General features: G+C 42.8%; 1 protein-coding gene across 6 annotated transcripts in view; it reads right to left on the bottom strand.

The window, feature by feature from the left end:
• Window positions 1–240: 240 nt before the first annotated feature.
• MCF2 (MCF.2 cell line derived transforming sequence) overlaps window positions 241–17823 on the bottom strand; it is a 42001-nt gene continuing 24418 nt past the window's right edge. For 5 of the 6 annotated variants that reach the window (XM_026035911.1, XM_026035913.1, XM_026035916.1 and 2 more), the window contains 14 exons: window positions 17604–17719; window positions 17437–17506; window positions 17079–17171; window positions 16650–16742; window positions 15562–15687; window positions 14534–14755; window positions 10813–10905; window positions 10183–10261; window positions 9634–9697; window positions 9116–9222; window positions 8917–9029; window positions 8489–8601; window positions 7102–7202; window positions 241–2133 (listed from right to left, as the gene is read on the bottom strand). In XM_026035911.1, the coding sequence (XP_025891696.1) occupies window positions 2093–2133; window positions 7102–7202; window positions 8489–8601; window positions 8917–9029; window positions 9116–9222; window positions 9634–9697; window positions 10183–10261; window positions 10813–10905; window positions 14534–14755; window positions 15562–15687; window positions 16650–16742; window positions 17079–17171; window positions 17437–17506; window positions 17604–17719 (1431 nt within the window). In that variant the 3' untranslated portion in view covers window positions 241–2092. Of the gene's footprint in view, window positions 2134–7101; window positions 7203–8488; window positions 8602–8916; window positions 9030–9115; window positions 9223–9633; window positions 9698–10182; window positions 10262–10812; window positions 10906–14533; window positions 14756–15561; window positions 15688–16649; window positions 16743–17078; window positions 17172–17436; window positions 17507–17603; window positions 17720–17823 lie in introns of those variants that run through there. The other variant, XM_026035912.1, reaches the window with a different exon arrangement.

Raw genomic sequence — 17823 nt, 5'->3', positions numbered from 1 at the left:
GAGTCATGCAGACTCCAATGCAGACAAGTGCCTCGCACATGCCCTGGCTGACAAGTCCCCACGTGGCCAAGTGATGCCAACAGGTCCCCATGTGGCCAAGTGATGCCAAAAGARCTGCTTGGAGGGACACAGGCWGCTCCCATGTGTACGGTTCAGATAGAACTGCAGAGCCTCTCAGGGATTTATTTAACAACTTTTTAATCTTTTAAATATAGATTTAACACAGTTTTTTTACATGTACATATACAATATAATTCATTTAAACTYGCAGTCAGAGAAAAATCTCCACTGTAATTTATAATACCATGTACATGAGGAGCCTACTTGAACAGCATACATAAGGTAATGTAACGTGGAGTGTGCAAAGTTTCAAATGTTAAAAATCTTAAGACTGTACATTCAGAGTTGCAGAACCAGTCCCTCTCATAAATTAATAAAAAGTGTAGATTTAAAACCATGGAAGACAAAAAAGTTTAAAACCATTTTAATATGCAACGTGTGCTATGTCTGAGACAAATATTTACATTTGTACCTCAAAATATGTACTGTTACCACAAGAATTGTTGCCACTATAAACAGCCCCAAAGTAACATAATAGAATCCTATTTTTTCCACCTAGCAAATGCATCATGACCAATTTTTAAACAAACAGAAATATAATTCAGTGACTTAAAACCTTCCTGGGATGATTTCCAGTGATTTAATGGTACTTGGGAGTGTTCTAGGCCATGCAGTGATGCTCAGTTCAAACTCAGCTGGTCACACTTTTGACGATGTAGGAGGGTTACTCGTGGTCCTGACCACTGGAACTGGGAAAATGCCCACAGCTGCAGAGCAGCGTTGAAGTCAACCAGGCCAAAATGGCCATGAAGTCATTCAAAAATTCCTCTGTGCAAAAATGGTCACCTCCAAAAAAAACCCTCCAGTATGTTTTAATGAAACAACTTGGGACTCCAACCAAGAATCCGTGTGTCACAAGTCCATGTCARATCATAAAGGTCCCCCATTCGTCCAGAGTAGAAAACATTTCATTTAGATGGGACAGAGCAAATTCACTACCGCATGCATACTATTAACCCTGTTTTTGATAGTCAGATGCTCTTTGTATACATCTGTTTAGAAGTCAAACCACCTGTACCTATGTACCACAAAAGCAAAGCTAGACAAAGAAATACAAAATTAAATTATGAATGTTCAATAGTCTTTTTCTTCCTCAAAAACCCAACAGACACATTATCATTAAAGATGTTGAAAAGTACAGTCTTATCAAGAACATCGTTAGTGCAAACATGGACATTTAACTTGGATTTATGGCACATGTTCCAAAAGTACATACATTTAATGTAAACTTCAACACTTGCTAGATACAGGTTGTAGCCTTGGAACACTTTGGAACCCTAAAGTGATTCATGACAACCCTGAGTTGTCAGTTCGACCTGACCCACACCTCACTGAAATCAATGGGGCTGACTGCAGTGGGCTGGAATCAGACCCTAAGTGCAAAAAGAGGATCTTGAGCATTATTGCATCTTCACATGTGAGTCAGCCAGATGATGCTCTTACAGAATATTACATTCATCCAGCTGAAGTAGATTTTTAAGAAAAATCCATTCATTAAATCAATTAAGCAGGACATACAACTTTTTTTTTTTTTTTTTTTTTTTTGGCTTATCAAAACTCAACTCTTATTTGCAATCAACTTCGACAGTTGTCAGTAGTCTTTAAGTAGATAAAGCCTTCAACCTGTATAGAAAATTTCAAGCATCTAAACAAAGTGTCAGGAAACCGTGGCGTACTTCGTTGATGGAAACGTGATGGATGTCATGGAAAAACAGCAGATAAAAATAATAAAATACTGTACTTTCCATAGGGAAAGAAAAAAAGAAAAGCAAAGAGCAGAGGATGGCTTCCTTTATGACTATGAGAAGCTGCTCAGGACCCCGGTCCCGTTGAGTGCAGATGAAGCTGTGGAGTTCTGTGAATGTGATGAATAGTACAGGACAACTCCAACTACTGTGCTATTTCTCTGTAACACTTTGCTGAAAGCTTCCAAAGAGCATCGAAAATAGGATGCTACTGGTTCACCCTTAATTCAAGGGGAACTAAACTTTCTTGTGTTACACAGGGCAGCATCTATAAAGTAATGAAGAATGATGTTAATAATAAAGCATCTTATTCCCAGGCATACATCCTTCCCTGTAATCATGTAACATTTGCACAACATCAGAAAGTGCACTCCCRTGGTTCCTCACAAAGCTGGGCTCCCATTTGCTCCAGTGAGAGCCTTGCCTAAAGGAGGACCACAAGGTTGGACACATTTTTGTAATCTCTCACCTCATTTTCACAGCACAGCCAGCTGGTCTTGTCCCTAGATTTACTATTTTGTCAGGCTCAAAATGKTTTTTAATGCACAGTTACAAAATAGCTGCTTTACAAAGCTGACTGGCAGCTCAGGTTGTAAAAGTCTACCCTGCTTTATGTTTAAAAGGCAAAAATATACATTACCTTTAATGGCCCCTGCATAATAATTCTGCTCGCATAAATATGAACGCCTGTTACTGCAATCATTAAAGTGCATGAGCAATAGTGCAAACAGCAGCGCTACATCTGCAAAACTGCAAGTGGCTTTTTAAACAGAACTTACACAAAACGTGCGTGTCTCGGCTAACGTGCTCACACCAGCTTGCAAGAGCTCCGGAGTCCAAGCTCTGCTCCAACCAGGCAAAATTCAAGCCAGGTGGCCCAGGCTGCCATGCAAGGGGTGCCTCAAGGCCAAGGTAGTCAAGATGATGATCACCACCAGGACTGATAAGCTGTGTACTCAGACCAGCAATACGCTCCCTACTCTATAGTGATCTATCGGATGGCAATGGTGGCCAGCGGGATCAGAGGATGCTCAAGCTCGGTCCTCCAGGCGCTACGGAGAGGGAGAGGATGCTTTGCTCTGCATTATTGCATGCCGAGAGCTCACACATCCCAAAGACTTGGAAGAGAGAAATCACCAAATGGGGGCTTAAACAAAATGAAGACTGGACTTGATGGTGGGAAGGAGGATCAGGAACCTGCAGCCTGGCCGGCGACAGGGTCACAACTGCCTTTATCCTCTGCCAAACAAGTGGGTGCGTGTGTCTGCCCCGGCCAGGAGCCTCCTGGACATGGCTCGGAGCGCTCCTCAGGTGCMGGACTCAAAATTCTGCCAAGTTCTCTGCTGGTTAGAAGGATGCAAATTTTCAGCAATGTTGCATTAATTTATATAATCTAATAAACAGAGGCTTTTAATACTGTTTCCATTTTTCAATTGTATCCCTTTTTTAGTCAGGTTATTCTAACTGATGCACATGAGCTTACTCCAAAAGAATCAAGCTCCATGCAACCCTCGCCCAGCAAGTGGAAATCTGAAACTTGCCCTTCTCTCCGTCTGGCTTTTAAAGGTCAGGCCAAAAAGGTTGAAAATGCATTGGCCTCATTTTGCTCAGAAGTCAAATTTCTGGAGTGAACAGATTTTTCCTGCATTTGTATTTGCTTACCACTTCTGAGCAAACAGAGCGCTCAGCATGAGGGGAGGCTGCGCTGCCCTGGCCCAGGTGTCATGTCTCTGCAACAAAAACAAGTCGCACGTCTGCGGGGATGGCCAACAAGGGCTTCATTTCTGCCATCCCAGTTCTCAACCTGCAACGACCTGGGTGCCACGTTATGGTTAAGAGAGAAGGTACCTTCCCCTGCCCTCACACAGGCACTGCCAGTTCTGCACATCACAGGAGCGCAGGGTCTTTGGCATATAAGCAACCAGGAGACCTGCAGAGATACTTYGGTTCCTGTCCTACTGTGAAAGATAAGCTTGGACCATAATTCTGCAACTGCAACCTTCCTAGAGACGTGCTGCTTACAGTATTGCCTCTCAATGAATAAAAACATCAAGCCATTTCACTGGGAAACACCTGACTGCTTTAGCAACCAGCAGCACATGGTTAAACCTTAGCAGTAGCTATCTTCTGCCATGAGCCATCCTCCACAAACTCGTTTTTCCATTTGGAGCTTTGCRTGGTCTGATCTGTAACACAGAACGATTGCTATGGCACATGAATTAGAAAATCCACCATGGATTTCCACGGGAGGTAGAAAGAAGCAAGGATCTATCTCAGAAGTTAAGGTCAGCATAGGGAAATCTAGCACACGGCAGGGTTGTTTTTCAAAAATGGTGCTTTCCAAAATGACCTCCAAACCAGGCATTTTTCCCCAAAATACCTCCTGGCTTATATCCAGGCCAAGATTTATATACAGTGTAATAAGGATTTCCTCCCTATCTTTGGAATGGAAGACTAGGACCAAAATACATATATACATACATACATAGATATACACGTATATATATGTGATGGCCAATAGCAGCCACTCATCTGTAAGGCAAGCTACCCATGCAACCAGGCAAGTAAAATAAGAAAAATAATCCACATTCCACATTCTCTGGATTCCTTTGGATGTTGAAAGGGTGTTTGGCACACAGGCTGCCCCTTGGCAGACCCGGTGCAGGACAGGGCATCTTCAAAGCTGCTACCTGTAGCCTGGTGAGGTATTTACCAAGAACATACCTGGCAACCTAAAATCATCCAAAGAAAATTCCCTATAACTTACTRTGCATTGCGCTGGCCCAACATAGGAAGAACAAGCAAGTGGGGAAGAGAAGCAGCTTGTAAGGCTGAAGGAAGTGGCCACCCTTGAGGTGGAAGGTTTTTGTTGGAGCTACACTTTAAATATAGAAGAAAAGGCCATGCTAAGGGAACTGTCTCATCCACTCATTACAAGTGCTCCTAGAGACAAAGGCCTTGCACTGAAATAATAAATTCTCTGATTTTTCTGAGTATGGGTGTGAAATTCTGGGGTTGCACACACATTTCTAACTTGCTACAAGAACATAGAACAAGCCATAATAAAGGTGCTAGTGCCAATGAAGGGCCAGATCTGCATCTCACCCAGCTCTGGGAAATGACTTCCGCAGACTCTAAGCCCTTGGCAAACCCCATCAAATTTATCACGTTTCTCCTGCCTGCACACAGAACAGTGTTTCCAGCAGGGCAGCTGCAAATATCTGAGCATTAGCGGCGCTCCTGCCCATCCCTACAGCTCTATCCCGGGTTTGGCTGCCAAAYTGAGTCACTGCTATTTCAGGACTGGTCTGTCCTTGCCCAGAATGATACTGGGCAGAGGGATTTGTGGCATCACTGGAGCAAGAGCCCCATCTTCTGAAGCAGCAGAACCCCCAGCACAGTCCAGACCATTTCCCCAGAGTAGCTGGTGCTATAAAATCAAACGCGGTGCAAAATGACCAATGTACAGAGGAAATAGGGTTGCTGAATACAAAAGAACTGTTTGAAAACCCATTTTCAGAGTGCAAGGGCAGCCTGGCTATAGACACATCACTGAAAAAGCTCTAGAAATGGGTAAAACTAAAATGGCAAAAATGCACCCTATGTCTGCACCCTACCACACTGCCTGAAGTGCATGTAAATTGAGATTCATGTCTCGAAATTCCATACATGGTCAGCAATATAGAAAAAGCATAGTGGTAGTCATAGGAGGGAGAATAAAGGCTGTGCTGCTACTAGTCCCTGGCAAGGTGACTGCAAAGCACCTGGGCAGTGGTCTGAGACTTCCTGGAGGAGCTTTCTRTATTTTTCCCTTGGGAAATCCTTCCCATTTTGTACTCAGTGACTTCATAAACCATCTTGGAGTTGTAAGTCTGTAGGATTTGGGGCATGTGACCATTGATGAAGTAAATCAATGCTCAAAGTTTAGTTTCATCTATTTTTTTTAGGATATGTTTATGGCTGGAGACACTTCTGGTACAGGCTGTGGTCCAGCACACACAGGGATCTGACTAGCAGACTTTCGACAAAAAGTCAGAAAATGATATTTGAGCAGATCAAAGTGAATCCTCAAGTGTGTTTAGCTGCTGATGGACCACTGCCACCAGTTACCCCCAGAGGTAAAATCATAAAAACTCAAAACTCTATGCAGTTTAACTCAAAACTCTGTGCAGTTTGACTGACCTGCAACAAAGGGAATAAAAAGCACTTCTGCATACGGCAAGGATTTTACTGAAAAAACAATGTTTCGTGATAAGAGATTTTAAGCCTTTCACAAAATTAATCAAAACAGTAGGTTTTGACAAAATGGAAATATTTAAAAGGAAATCTACTGTCAACATTTACTGTCAACATTTTAAATCATATTTTCCTAATTGGTGGATTTTTTTTTTTTTTTTTTTTTTTTTTAAATGGGGTAAACCTAATGGGTTTTCTGTTTTTCTGCATTTTTTCCCGAGGGCTGCAGCTCTCAGTCTCCTGTTTCGGGTGGACAGCATGGCAATGAGGCAATGCACGGAGCAGTGATACCAAATACATGGCAATGGCAACAGGCTGCTCTTAAGGCATTTTCTTGAGTTATCAGTTACACTTCTCAAACTGTTTCTATCTACATTTATGCGTAGAAAGTGAGAAATATGATTTTTGAGGCTAGAAGCCTTTCAGTGAAACCTGGTAAATTGCTTACCTTTATTCTAACAAGAGTTTCATAAATGCTGCAACAGGCAGCAACGACTGCAAGAGTGAGGCTTGGCATAGGGACAAATAGGCTAGACCCAAAGGCCGGCATAAAAATGGAAGCATTGTCTTTAGGGAGCTTTGGATCAGGCTTCGATATCTCGGTGGTGTGAGGAGATTTTGCCTATTCTTTCTATTCACACGGGGTTTGAACTACGGCAGCGAGCAGGCACATCAGTCACAGGAATCCCTGATCACAGACCCCGACTCYTCCCCCCAGATCTTGCACCCAATGCTCTTGCAATAAAATCTACATTGTTAAATACTCATTTTTAATTTACTAAGGACTAAATTAACAGGAAAGTCTTAAGGTGTTTAAAAAGAAAAAAAAAAAAAAAGCAGTATCTTAATTTACTACTTTGCAGGCTTTGGGGAGTAACGGCTTTTTTTTTCTGCTGAGGCAARTACAGCCAGTTTGGGTATATCAGGCATAACGCAAATCATGGCTTAAGAGACCTGATCCAAGTTCTGAAATAGTTCTCCTCTGCATTTTATATGATACCTGCAACTTTGGCATTCCGAAATCTACAGTCACCGACCACTATCTGCAGACTGTGGACAGGAACCCAGCCTTCTTTTCTTCTGTTCAGGTTTTTCACCAACCTTGGAACGACAGTCATATTAGTGAAAAGAAACAAATAATGCAAAAACGAGACACACACATAAAACCAACCAACCCACATGCTTTTTCTTTATATAAATATATATATTTATATATATATATATCAGCAGCAGGAGAGTTAAGCATCTCTGCTGCTTACCTAGGCTCAAGTGGGATGAATCTAGCCAGGGTGCTGTAGGGTAAACCCATGACAAGATTTAGGCAGATGGAAATACTCATGCTCACAAATGCCAGCCCTCAAACAGATTCACTCATGCAGTGAAGTCTGCTCTAAGAAAAACATTGAGCATGAGAAATTTATGCCTGGCACTGGCCAAAGCTGGCAAGAGGTGAGGAGCAGTGAGCAAAACTGAGATACTTCATGTGCTGCTTTTGCTAACAGCAGAAGGAACTTCCCTCAATGTGCAAGGAATGCAGATGTTGGCTAGGCACCTCACACGGGGCTCTCTGTGTCTGCACACATATAAGATGCCCACTACATAACTTGGATCCTGGTAACTGAGAGCATCACTCTTCCCCCAGGCCATATCCAGAATAAGGCATTAGTTGGCTACTCTCTCCCGCACAGAGACCCCAGGGAGAACTTTTGGGGCTGAAGGATGGGAGCAACTCAGAAATGAACCTGGAAAGGAAAGGTGGCCAAAACCCTCAGCCAAATCCCTGCAAGAATCAGCGGAGGGCCYGCTGCCCTCCAGAACAACGAGACTAATGGCTCAACATGGACAGTATCAGGTACAGTCATTTCCCAGGCAAAGCTCCCAGCTGCAAGGAGGGAACCAGCTGTGATTACTTATCTTGCAAGCAGCAGCTTTAAATATGACTGACTAAATTCTGGTCAGTAGCCATTAATTAGTTAAGGCTTGTACAGCCTTTTAGGGGAGGAAAATGCCCACAATTAGTCACTACTCCTATTAATAAATGCAGAAGAACCAAGCTAAGAGCTGATCTGGGGAATACAGAAAGTGGACCAAGGCAAAGAGCCTTCACCCAAAGCAACACTTAACATGAGAAGAGCATCAGGGTGAGGGATAGAGGCTGTTAAGGTGTTAATATTACATAGTTCACCCAGACACCAATGGTATAGGAAGCCCAGGACCCAAATGGTGCATATGGGCTCTTGTCCTACAAGGGGAGAGAAATCTCTGGCTTTCTGGAATCCTCTAAAGCTTCCCCAAAAGCTGCAGTGAGTATAGCCCGAGGCACAAGAGACTGCAACRTTACTTTGCGGGCTCTCAAAGGTAAGGAAAAGTAATCCTAGAATACCTACCACTGTCCCTCACCATCTTCGTGTAAAAGCTGAATTTCATCTCCATTCTTCACTAGCAGGTCCTCTGATCCTCTCCTCTTACAGTCTGCAAGGGCTTTATATCTTCCTGGAGACTGCAATAGTAACAAAAAAAAAAAAAAAAAGCCTTATTTAGTTATGTTTTGTATCAAGGAGCTGTTATTTCAGACTGCCACAGGGAATGTGATAGAGCCCTATCAGCATCCTGAATTAAAATTATTTCAAGAAACTACAGAAAATGCACCTTCCCATTCCCCAAACTGAGATAAGGAAAATTATGATACACATGCAAGACACATCCCTTACGGAGGCAGCAGATAGAGCCAGGCAAGGCTTAGCAAAACATGAAAGTCCAAAAATGGCACCAYCTAGTGCTTTCATACCGCTGCATTTCTGTTCATCTTACTAACCAGCTGGTTGCCATCCTCCTCCTCCGTGTCCGAGCAGTTGGAAAGATACTGGTTCCCAGACCACTCCTCCAGCCCCTCGCAGATTTCCAGCGACTGCGACATTCCCGGCCAGCCTGCAAGACAGGACACGGAGGCTCCAGGACCTGATGGACGGCATCCCCCGGGAACACCCCTGTCGGACACGTCCCCCTCGCCTTACTTCTGCTGGGCTTGTTCTGCGGTGACATGGGGACACTCTCCAGCAGAACGGGACTGGTACGTTCAGAGTCGTTTTCTTCCGAGCTTATGGAGGCTCTCTGCTGCTTCCTGGGGATTCAAATAATAAATATTATATACCATAAACCATATAATATATACCATATACTATATACCATATACCATATAATATGTAATAAATAATAAATAACATATAATATATAACATATAATAAATAACATATAACATATAACATATAACATATAACATATAATATATAATATATAATATATAATATATAATATATAATATATAATATATAATATATAATATATAATATATAATATATATAAATATCAGTTTTGATTTTTTAGGTATAACCAAAACTTGCACATTTTTATAAAATTGAATCAGAGATAATACTGGTAGGCTTTCATATTTATTTGGGGGAATAGTGGCAACCCAGCCTGTGGGCAGAACGCATGAGCGCCCCACGCAGTCTGCCCGGCCTGGGGGACTTACCCATCGCTCAGCTGCGAGGAAAGGGGCAGCTGGTCCACGCACGAGCTTGGCTGCTGCTTCTCAACTGTGGGTAGGTTGGAAACCAGTTTAACGTCATTGGCTGAAGCATTTTGTTAAAAACCTCACTTTGCACAACTCCTATCATTTTTATTTAGAGAAAAAACAGACCTAGYGCCTATTGCTTAGCAGCGACCCAGTGATGATGGATATTATGCTAGCACAAACCCACTGAAGCTCTCAGGACCATAATGTGCTTACAACAAGGCATCTGCTATGCATCTTGTGGAATTAAATCCACAAGAACAAATACGAAACAGTCCCCAAGATACTAAGAATGGACTTCTGTAGCTCATTTTCATGGGAGCACCTGGCCCTCCCAATGTTATGTTAGTGCCCTGCAACACGAGACCTCGCGCCAGTGTTCTGCTACGAGGCTTCTCCTGAGAATTAATTCCCTAGTGCCAATTAATGGATGTCAAGATTAGCCATGTGAAAATAGGAAAAGCTGTGCTGCAGAGTGCCTGCCACGGTGAGACTGGTTGAATGTACCTTTTATCAGCTCCTGCTGCTTGAACAAAATTTTTCTGATTTCGTTTAACCATGCCATCTTCAGGTCTACTGTTTGGGCCTGGAAGAGGAAAAACACTTTCCTGAACTCTGAAACACCCACTAAAGCACAGGAATAAAATCTTATTTTTCCATGCAGTGATTACCTGAAATCCACTTTCATCTAAACCTATCCATGACTGATTTAAAACATTCTTTATTTTTTGAAATGTTATGATCCCCACTATATGCAGGCAACAGAGATAGTGGTCTAGGAGCACTTCTGACAATGAAAGTCAGGAGAGCACCTGTGGCCTGTGGTCATTAAAGCTCAGCTCATGAAAACTATTAAGCACAGTATCTGTTGTTCAGCTATGGCTCTTTGTGAGATCTCATCTGGAATAAAAGACTCTGTTTCCAAGTAGCTCTCCTGTCTCTACTTTAAGATAAGCATCTTCAGTAATGGGCTAGACCCAGGGATAGCTCTGGAACCACAAACATGGCAAAGAAAAGCACATGGAAAGTCTGACAGTCTTCAAACAAAACAAATCTTCCACCAAAAAGGGAGACGTTAAGGTTAAACTAGATGTGGGGAGTTAAATCCTGGTGTGAGGATGCTTTGAAGCTACACACCTGCACAACATAGACCTCCTCTCGCCCACTATACCAGATTTCAAATTTTCGATGGTCTCCTTTAACATTCTCCGTTATTCCAACTGCATTCATCTGCAAAGAAAAAAAAGAATAAAAATTCCACGTACTACAAATCTTTCTATCTTTCCCATGATCTAGACATTTTGAAAAGTGCTCAAGAGTYCTATTTTCACCCAACCAAATGTATTTCATCAATGATGTTTTCTTTGGTAGGAACTGAAAGTTCTTCTCTGACCTGTTCCCACTGACTCTTGCCCACCAGCTTGCTGTGTCAGAAGAAGCTTTCTTAAAGTAATCCATGGCTCCTTTGGAGATTTTTCATTTGGGAATAAGTGGGACTAGCTGAAAAGTCATTTCCTACCTCTTTCAGCATTAAATTCCTCAGATGAATGAATGAATATATGAAMCTGTATAAAACTCAACCCCCCAACCACTCTCATTTCAGTTTCCAGACTATTCCAAGGGGTTATAGTGTCCATTTATAAGTCAATTGCAGAGCTTTGGCAAACTTTGTAAGCTTTACAGGAGAAGGGTTGTRTAAATTAGAATAAATTCAGTGATTAGCCATGAAAGGCCAATAGGCCGATCAGAAAGACCAAAAGTAAAGTGAAGGAAGTGACTGGAGCTAAGAAAACATTACAAGCTGTGAACCTTTCATCTCTGACAGATGTAGTTTAACCACAAGGCAGAAGAAGAGGCATTTTAAGTCCAGTTCACCCATGAAGAACCAAATCTGCCTTATCCTCAGGCCATATCTGAATTAACAAAGCCTTGTATTAGAGCCAAAGCAGTACAAGATTAGTTCAAWGTCTCTTGGTCCCTTGCCACCTCTGTAGTTGACACATCACCTCCAGGGTTTTGAGAGAAGGAGTAATGTTTGGATACTCAGAGTGAGATGCCATAAACCTTTCAGGAAAATAGGCACACAGGCTTCAAGGTGGCTGTGGCCAAGTGCTCCTGTGCCTGAGCACATGTTACTGCAAATTGCTTGGGGTAATTTGCAATCCTGCAAATTGCTTCCTTKGGGCTGGAAGGGCCAAAGGCACAAACAGGGAAGAGGCTACTCAGAGGCCTAGATGAATCAACAGCTCAGGCTGTGATTAGAGACTGAGAAACTCTTCAATAACAGGAGACTTCTGACCCGTCTGACGAAAATGCCATGCAATTATTGTCTCGCTGAAAAATCCTTTAATATCTGATATTGCTTCTTATTTAAAGAACAGGTTGTTAGAAATGTAATAAGCAGATGYGTTTCAAACCAGATCTAACAACAATGGTCTCACATGTAATAGGGTATTCAAAGGGATTGCATTAGATAAATCTAGATATACAAAGAAAGTCTTGGAAAGAACATCAGTTTAATATTGCTGCAATGCTCTGTTAATAAATGTGTACTCAGACTTTTTTTTCCCTGAAAGATTGAGATGATCTACAAATTAGACCACCTGGGCTAATTTCTGTTCCTAGTTGCTTTTTCAAATTGTTGGCACCCGTTATCAGTGACTAGGAATGGCCTCAGGACAGATGAAGCAAGATGCTCATTAGCTTCCCTCATTTCTTCCCTGGCATCAACAGCAGAGAACAGCTTCTGAACTTGGGAGGAAGCGTTCGCCTCCACATTTGGAAGGGATCATCAGTCATTAGGAATCAGCATTATCTCACTGCTCGTTGCCTCCCATCTCCCTCTCYCACCACGGTCCTCTCTCTGTGTTCACGTTTCACAGAACTCTCGTGAGCTCCCCTGAACATGAGGGCTGCGAGGTGAATAAAGTCAGCGACCATTTGCTCATGCGCAGCTTTACATACATCAGCACAGTTTTACATATATCAGCAGCTATTCAAAAACACACATGCTAAAAATCTGCGGCATAGTCTACGTATAAAGGCATAAAACTTTCGTAAAATTTTAGCCTGAGCAGTATATTTCCATATTGCCTTAGAAAGCCAGACTGGGCTCCAAGCTCGTTTCAGTAAGAAATACAACACTATGCTGTTGACAAGGCAGCCTAGAAAGCACCTTATACCAATACTGCAACTTCCAATTTCGTGCATCTCTCTTGGACACTTATACAGAGGCTTCTGCAATAYTGCCCAGACATCATGAGATTTGAAAGTCTAGCCTGGATTACCCACTATCAGGATGAGAAGGAAAGCACCAGGAAGAAATACATGATAAAAATGTCCATTCACCCATCTTAGTGTATTTTAAAATTCTATTTCCTCCTCCTGACCAGGATTTACTGTCCTCCCTTCAGCTGTTGGGTCACAGCACTGCAGATTAAGGTGGGTAAATTTAAAGCTCTAGGATGGCATTTATCTGCATCACCTTCCATGATGATAAAAGGCAGACTGATTTATTTTGCACTGCAATGGGTGAGGAAAAGGCACCCTCAACGTTACTGAACCTCAAGGATATCTGCTTCTGGCTATTTTCTAAAGTGTAAAGTATTACCCTAAATCTTGAAAAGGTAGTTCTCAAAGTCTTTTTTTTTTCCAAACATTCATCCCATTATACAGCTTCCACTGCTAAGCTTGCTTTCATTCTGAAACCCAGGAAAACATTTTTGCAAATAAAAACAATTCCCTGATACTATCATGAATCAAATGAATGTCAGACTCCAGAATCACTATTTCACCCTCAGGGCAGCAATTCTGAACATGTATGTGCCCGCACGTCACCCTGCAGAATCCATGCGTTCTCTCATCACCACCCTTTCGGCTTGGCAACACAAACAGCAGGAAAATGAGCCCTCCCAAGGCAAAAAGTAAGCACTGGCCACATTGCATGGGCCACCAAGTGCTGGATTTTCTCCTCCAAGAAGGCCTTCCCCATAGAGGCTCTTCTGTTCTTCCGAAAGCACATATGGCAAAACAAAGACCACCAGGAAAACACGCTCTCCGGAAACAAAATTATCCTGTTTGGGGAAAAAAGTCAGATTCCTAAACATATGGCCTGGGTTTTATTTTTGATACACAATTTGTAACGTGCACTGCAGCTGAAGAGCTTTATCTACCATCACCCTTGGAGGCACTGCATCTATCAGCTCCTCTCTCCTCAGACCCCACAAGAACCTACAAGTTCTAGCATCAAGACCTGAAGGGTCAGCCTCCAAGAAACATCTCTTTTTTTTTCCCACCTACACTATTTTATTATTAATCAAGAGAAAAAAAGAAAGACAGAGTACTGAGGCAAAATGATCATGGCCCCATTAGAAGTCCTCATCACACAGAGTATGCCAGAAGCCCTCTCTTTCAGAGGAGCAGTTTGGGATCTTTACTGATAATAGTTGGCATTTAGAGGCTTCGAGTAGTTGTTTCTCTCTCTCATGTTCTGCCGTAGGCATTTTTTTTTTTCATCTGGCAATTATATTTTTAGCTGCAATTAGAGCTACCAAAGGAGCAGGGCAATGGGAGAGGAAGATGTTTTATTCCATGTAGCCTCCAGCCGCACAGATGGCACCTGGGGACAGCCAGGTGCTGCCGCGCTCCCCTAGGTGGGCTTCAATCATGGGAGCCCTCAGAGCTTATTAAAACCAGCAGCAGCTTTTTCATGAATCTGGCGTTTCYTTTAGGGACATTACAGCTCCTAAAAGCTGAGGATGAGAAACTGTGCCTGTTACCATGAAAATATTCTTTGGGTTCTGAAAATTATTGATTCACTGCACACAAATGGCAATGGACTCAGCTGAGAAGTCCTTACTTTCAAAAAGTGCTTAAAACTGTAAGATGAGGTTTTATCATATCCGTCTCCGTGGTCCTCCCTCTTCTTGCAGAACACCAAGGCCTTCTCGTACAGGAAGAGGTGCCTCTGCATGGGCTTGAACCTGGCAAGATCCTTCATTTTGGTCGGACCTTTTCGGTGTCCCGTCCAAACACTGAAAGAGCCTTGCATCAACACTTTTCCTAGTTCACTCAGGTCCCCCTGGGGAGAGAATGACAAACGAGAGAAAAAAAAAAAGTTATCATTTAAAATTTAACAGCAGCATCCAAACAATAAAGGGCAACAGGGCTGAGCCCTTCCAAGGCACGTCCCTCTAAGAATAGGTCTTCCTGGAAGGATCAGGTGGTCTTTTTGGGAGTGATGGCACAGGGTCAAGAGAGAAGCAGAGATCTAGGACATTGGACTACAACTTCTCTAAGCGAAGGAGCACAAGTCAAAAATAGAAGCTAGAGAAACTTGCCCGGTACCTATGGGAAGTCCAGGTCTAAGGCTCCAGATAATGTATTTCAGCAGGAGATAGCAGATAAGATTTAACCTGAACTGAGCTCTGTGAGGATGGGGAGCAAAAGACACTTCAAGGAGGCCAGGACTGGCTCAAGCAGCTTAGATATCCAGCCCTCACCAGTACTCCCAAAGCCCAAGCAAGAAAAGACAACTACTTTAGCACAGAAAACTGGGAATCTGCCTCAGAGAGCRTGCTTAGATTAATGAGAAATGCTCCGAAGATATCCCAGTCTAAAATATAAGGTGAGCCATGACAGAACTAAGATGGGTGATGGATAAATGCTCTCTAGAACCACAACTTTAGTGCATGTCCTTTGGACACAAATACGTTCTAAACTCTGCAAATCAGAAAGAAGGCTGGCTCCTGGAAGAGCTTCTTGATCCCGTTCACTTTGTAACTCTCTGTTCCAGTATAGCTTTTAGCTCATACATCCTGGGACTCCGAAATYCCCCCAACATCACCTGGCCTTGTACAAGATCTCTGATTACCCAAATCTACTCACATCATATCCTGTTATTGAAATCTGATGCATAGAGTCATTGACTGACTTTAGCAAATCCAACATTGCAACAAGAGCTTCTTGAAGTTCCTGAACTCCATCGCAGCTCGTGCTGTACTTTAGCAGCTCCTGAAAATAGAAGGGGAAGAGCACGTGTCTGCAGCTGAACAAAGCAGACTTTTCCATCTCACCCAAAGTTTCCAATGCCCCAGGGCAACCTATACGGTGTGAATTTCTTTTTTCTTATGTCACTGGAAAGAGAGACACATCCTAAAACAYCACCAGCATTAGCTGTAGAACATATCCCAAAAGCATGTCCCATTTTTGTTCAGTTTCCTTAAAGACAGCGTTGGGCTGCAGAGGGACATCGCACTCATCTGAGCTCTTTGCACTGTGCTGTTCTTTTCCTTTGTAAGAAATGGCAAGCAARGCTCAGGTTTTCCATCAGACAGTTGTGCCTTTGAACAGGGCTGCAGATTATCTGCAGATTGGCAGACACAAGAAAGGGATTTTATAAAATCCAGAGTTTGCACATCAGTAAACAGAAGGCACCGTTGGGCACTATACAATTCATATAAAAACTTCCACTTCAGATCTCCTCTCCCCATCTACAACTTCATGACTACTCAGCCCTTGTTCAAGTTCAAACAGGGGTTCAATAACCTCTGAAGTCACCATCCCAGTTCTCTGTAAAGTGGAAATACCAGCACTGCTCTGCCTCAGAAGGGTGAACGTGCACAAGGATGCACGGGTTAAACATTACAGGCATTTTAACAACCCAAGGGAAAAAAAGAGATGCATCAGAATAGTGGTTTTCATTCATTATGCTCTTATGGTCATCTCTGATTCATTTTTCTTAGAAGTGTTTTTGTTGCTCTGCATCTGTGAACAAATTAAAACTATCTTTTCCCCTCAAAATAGCTTAATAAAAATCCTTTCTCTTTTTCCAGGGATGTGAATTTTCATCCTTACTAAATGTGGCTGCACAGAGAGCCAAGATAAGCAATATATCCTCTAGGCCTTGGTTTATAGGTAACCTTTAATTGAATAATAAAACAAAATGATACCTTTCAACGTGGCAGGTGACATACCTTCAAAAGTAACTGGTATTTTGTCAGGCGCTGTACTGGTTTGAGCAAATAGGAATCCAGGCCGAGTTTGTGTTCTAATTTTCTTTGGCATTCCTGCAACAAAGAATTCATATTGAGCAGGTTCTGCACTTACTGTAAACAGTTATTCCAACAGCATGATTAACAGGGTTTGAAAGTTTCAAAGATTTCATGAAGAAATGCCCCAGAGTGCCATTGTAGCTTAGAAAGTTTTACAAAACCATATAAAATAACATAATGGAAGGCTCTGCTTTAACCTCCTCATGAGCAAGAGGCTCCAGCTGCTACGTGGGGTATCCATGCAAGGGGGAACAGAACAGAGTGCAAAATCATGGGAGCACCGAGGGCTGCGTTTAGGGCGACCGAGTATCCCGGGGCGATGCCCACCTTTTGCAGGGCTACGCAGCTCACCTGGAAGAAGGTGCTCTCCGAACACTGCCGCCACAGAGACTCCGACCGCGGCTTATTCTGACAGTATTTTTCATACATCTGGAAATCCTCTCGCTGCAACGAGGGAGAAAGACAAGTCTTAAACACATGYGTGTGCCATCCTGCTGAGCAGCTCAAAAGGCAAACACCAAAACTGCAAATTTGGTTTTATCTCCGCTGCCTACTGAAGGCATGCAGTATTTAAAAGTCAGCAAGTTCRGATAAAGAAGCTGCTAAAGGACCGACATAACTTGCAGATTCCAGATCTTGCAGTGTGCAAAGAATCAGGGGAAACACTGGACTCAAAGTCTGCTTTGTACATGAAAACAGATTCACCCACCCTGTCCAGGAAACAAAATCCCACTCGCTCGGGTGCTCCCAGGCAGCCTTCCAGACTGTGCAGGAAAATTCTGCAAGAGACAGGGGAGAGACAAGAGAGTCATGAGCAAGATGCTACTTGGGCAGTTCATACTGCAGGAATTTGCTCGATATAAGAGGGCATCGTACTTGTTGTGGAAGTCGTATATCTCTGGCATGTTCCCGAAGAGGATGTCCTTCCTGTTCCTCAGCATGGGAGGCATGAGGAGGACCATGGCCGGGTTATCCATTTCAGCTCGGTAGCCCTGCAGGATGCAAGAGGGGTTCGTCACTCAACTCTAAAGTTGGCATCTCCTTGTAGGTATATGAAAAGAGACATGAATGGACTTCCATTATAATCTCATTTATT

Source organism: Nothoprocta perdicaria, unplaced genomic scaffold (assembly GCF_003342845.1).
Source record: "Nothoprocta perdicaria isolate Ctin4 unplaced genomic scaffold, notPer1 scaffold_17, whole genome shotgun sequence".
NCBI lineage: Eukaryota > Metazoa > Chordata > Aves > Tinamiformes > Tinamidae > Nothoprocta > Nothoprocta perdicaria.
This window is presented reverse-complemented; position numbering and strand designations above follow the sequence as displayed.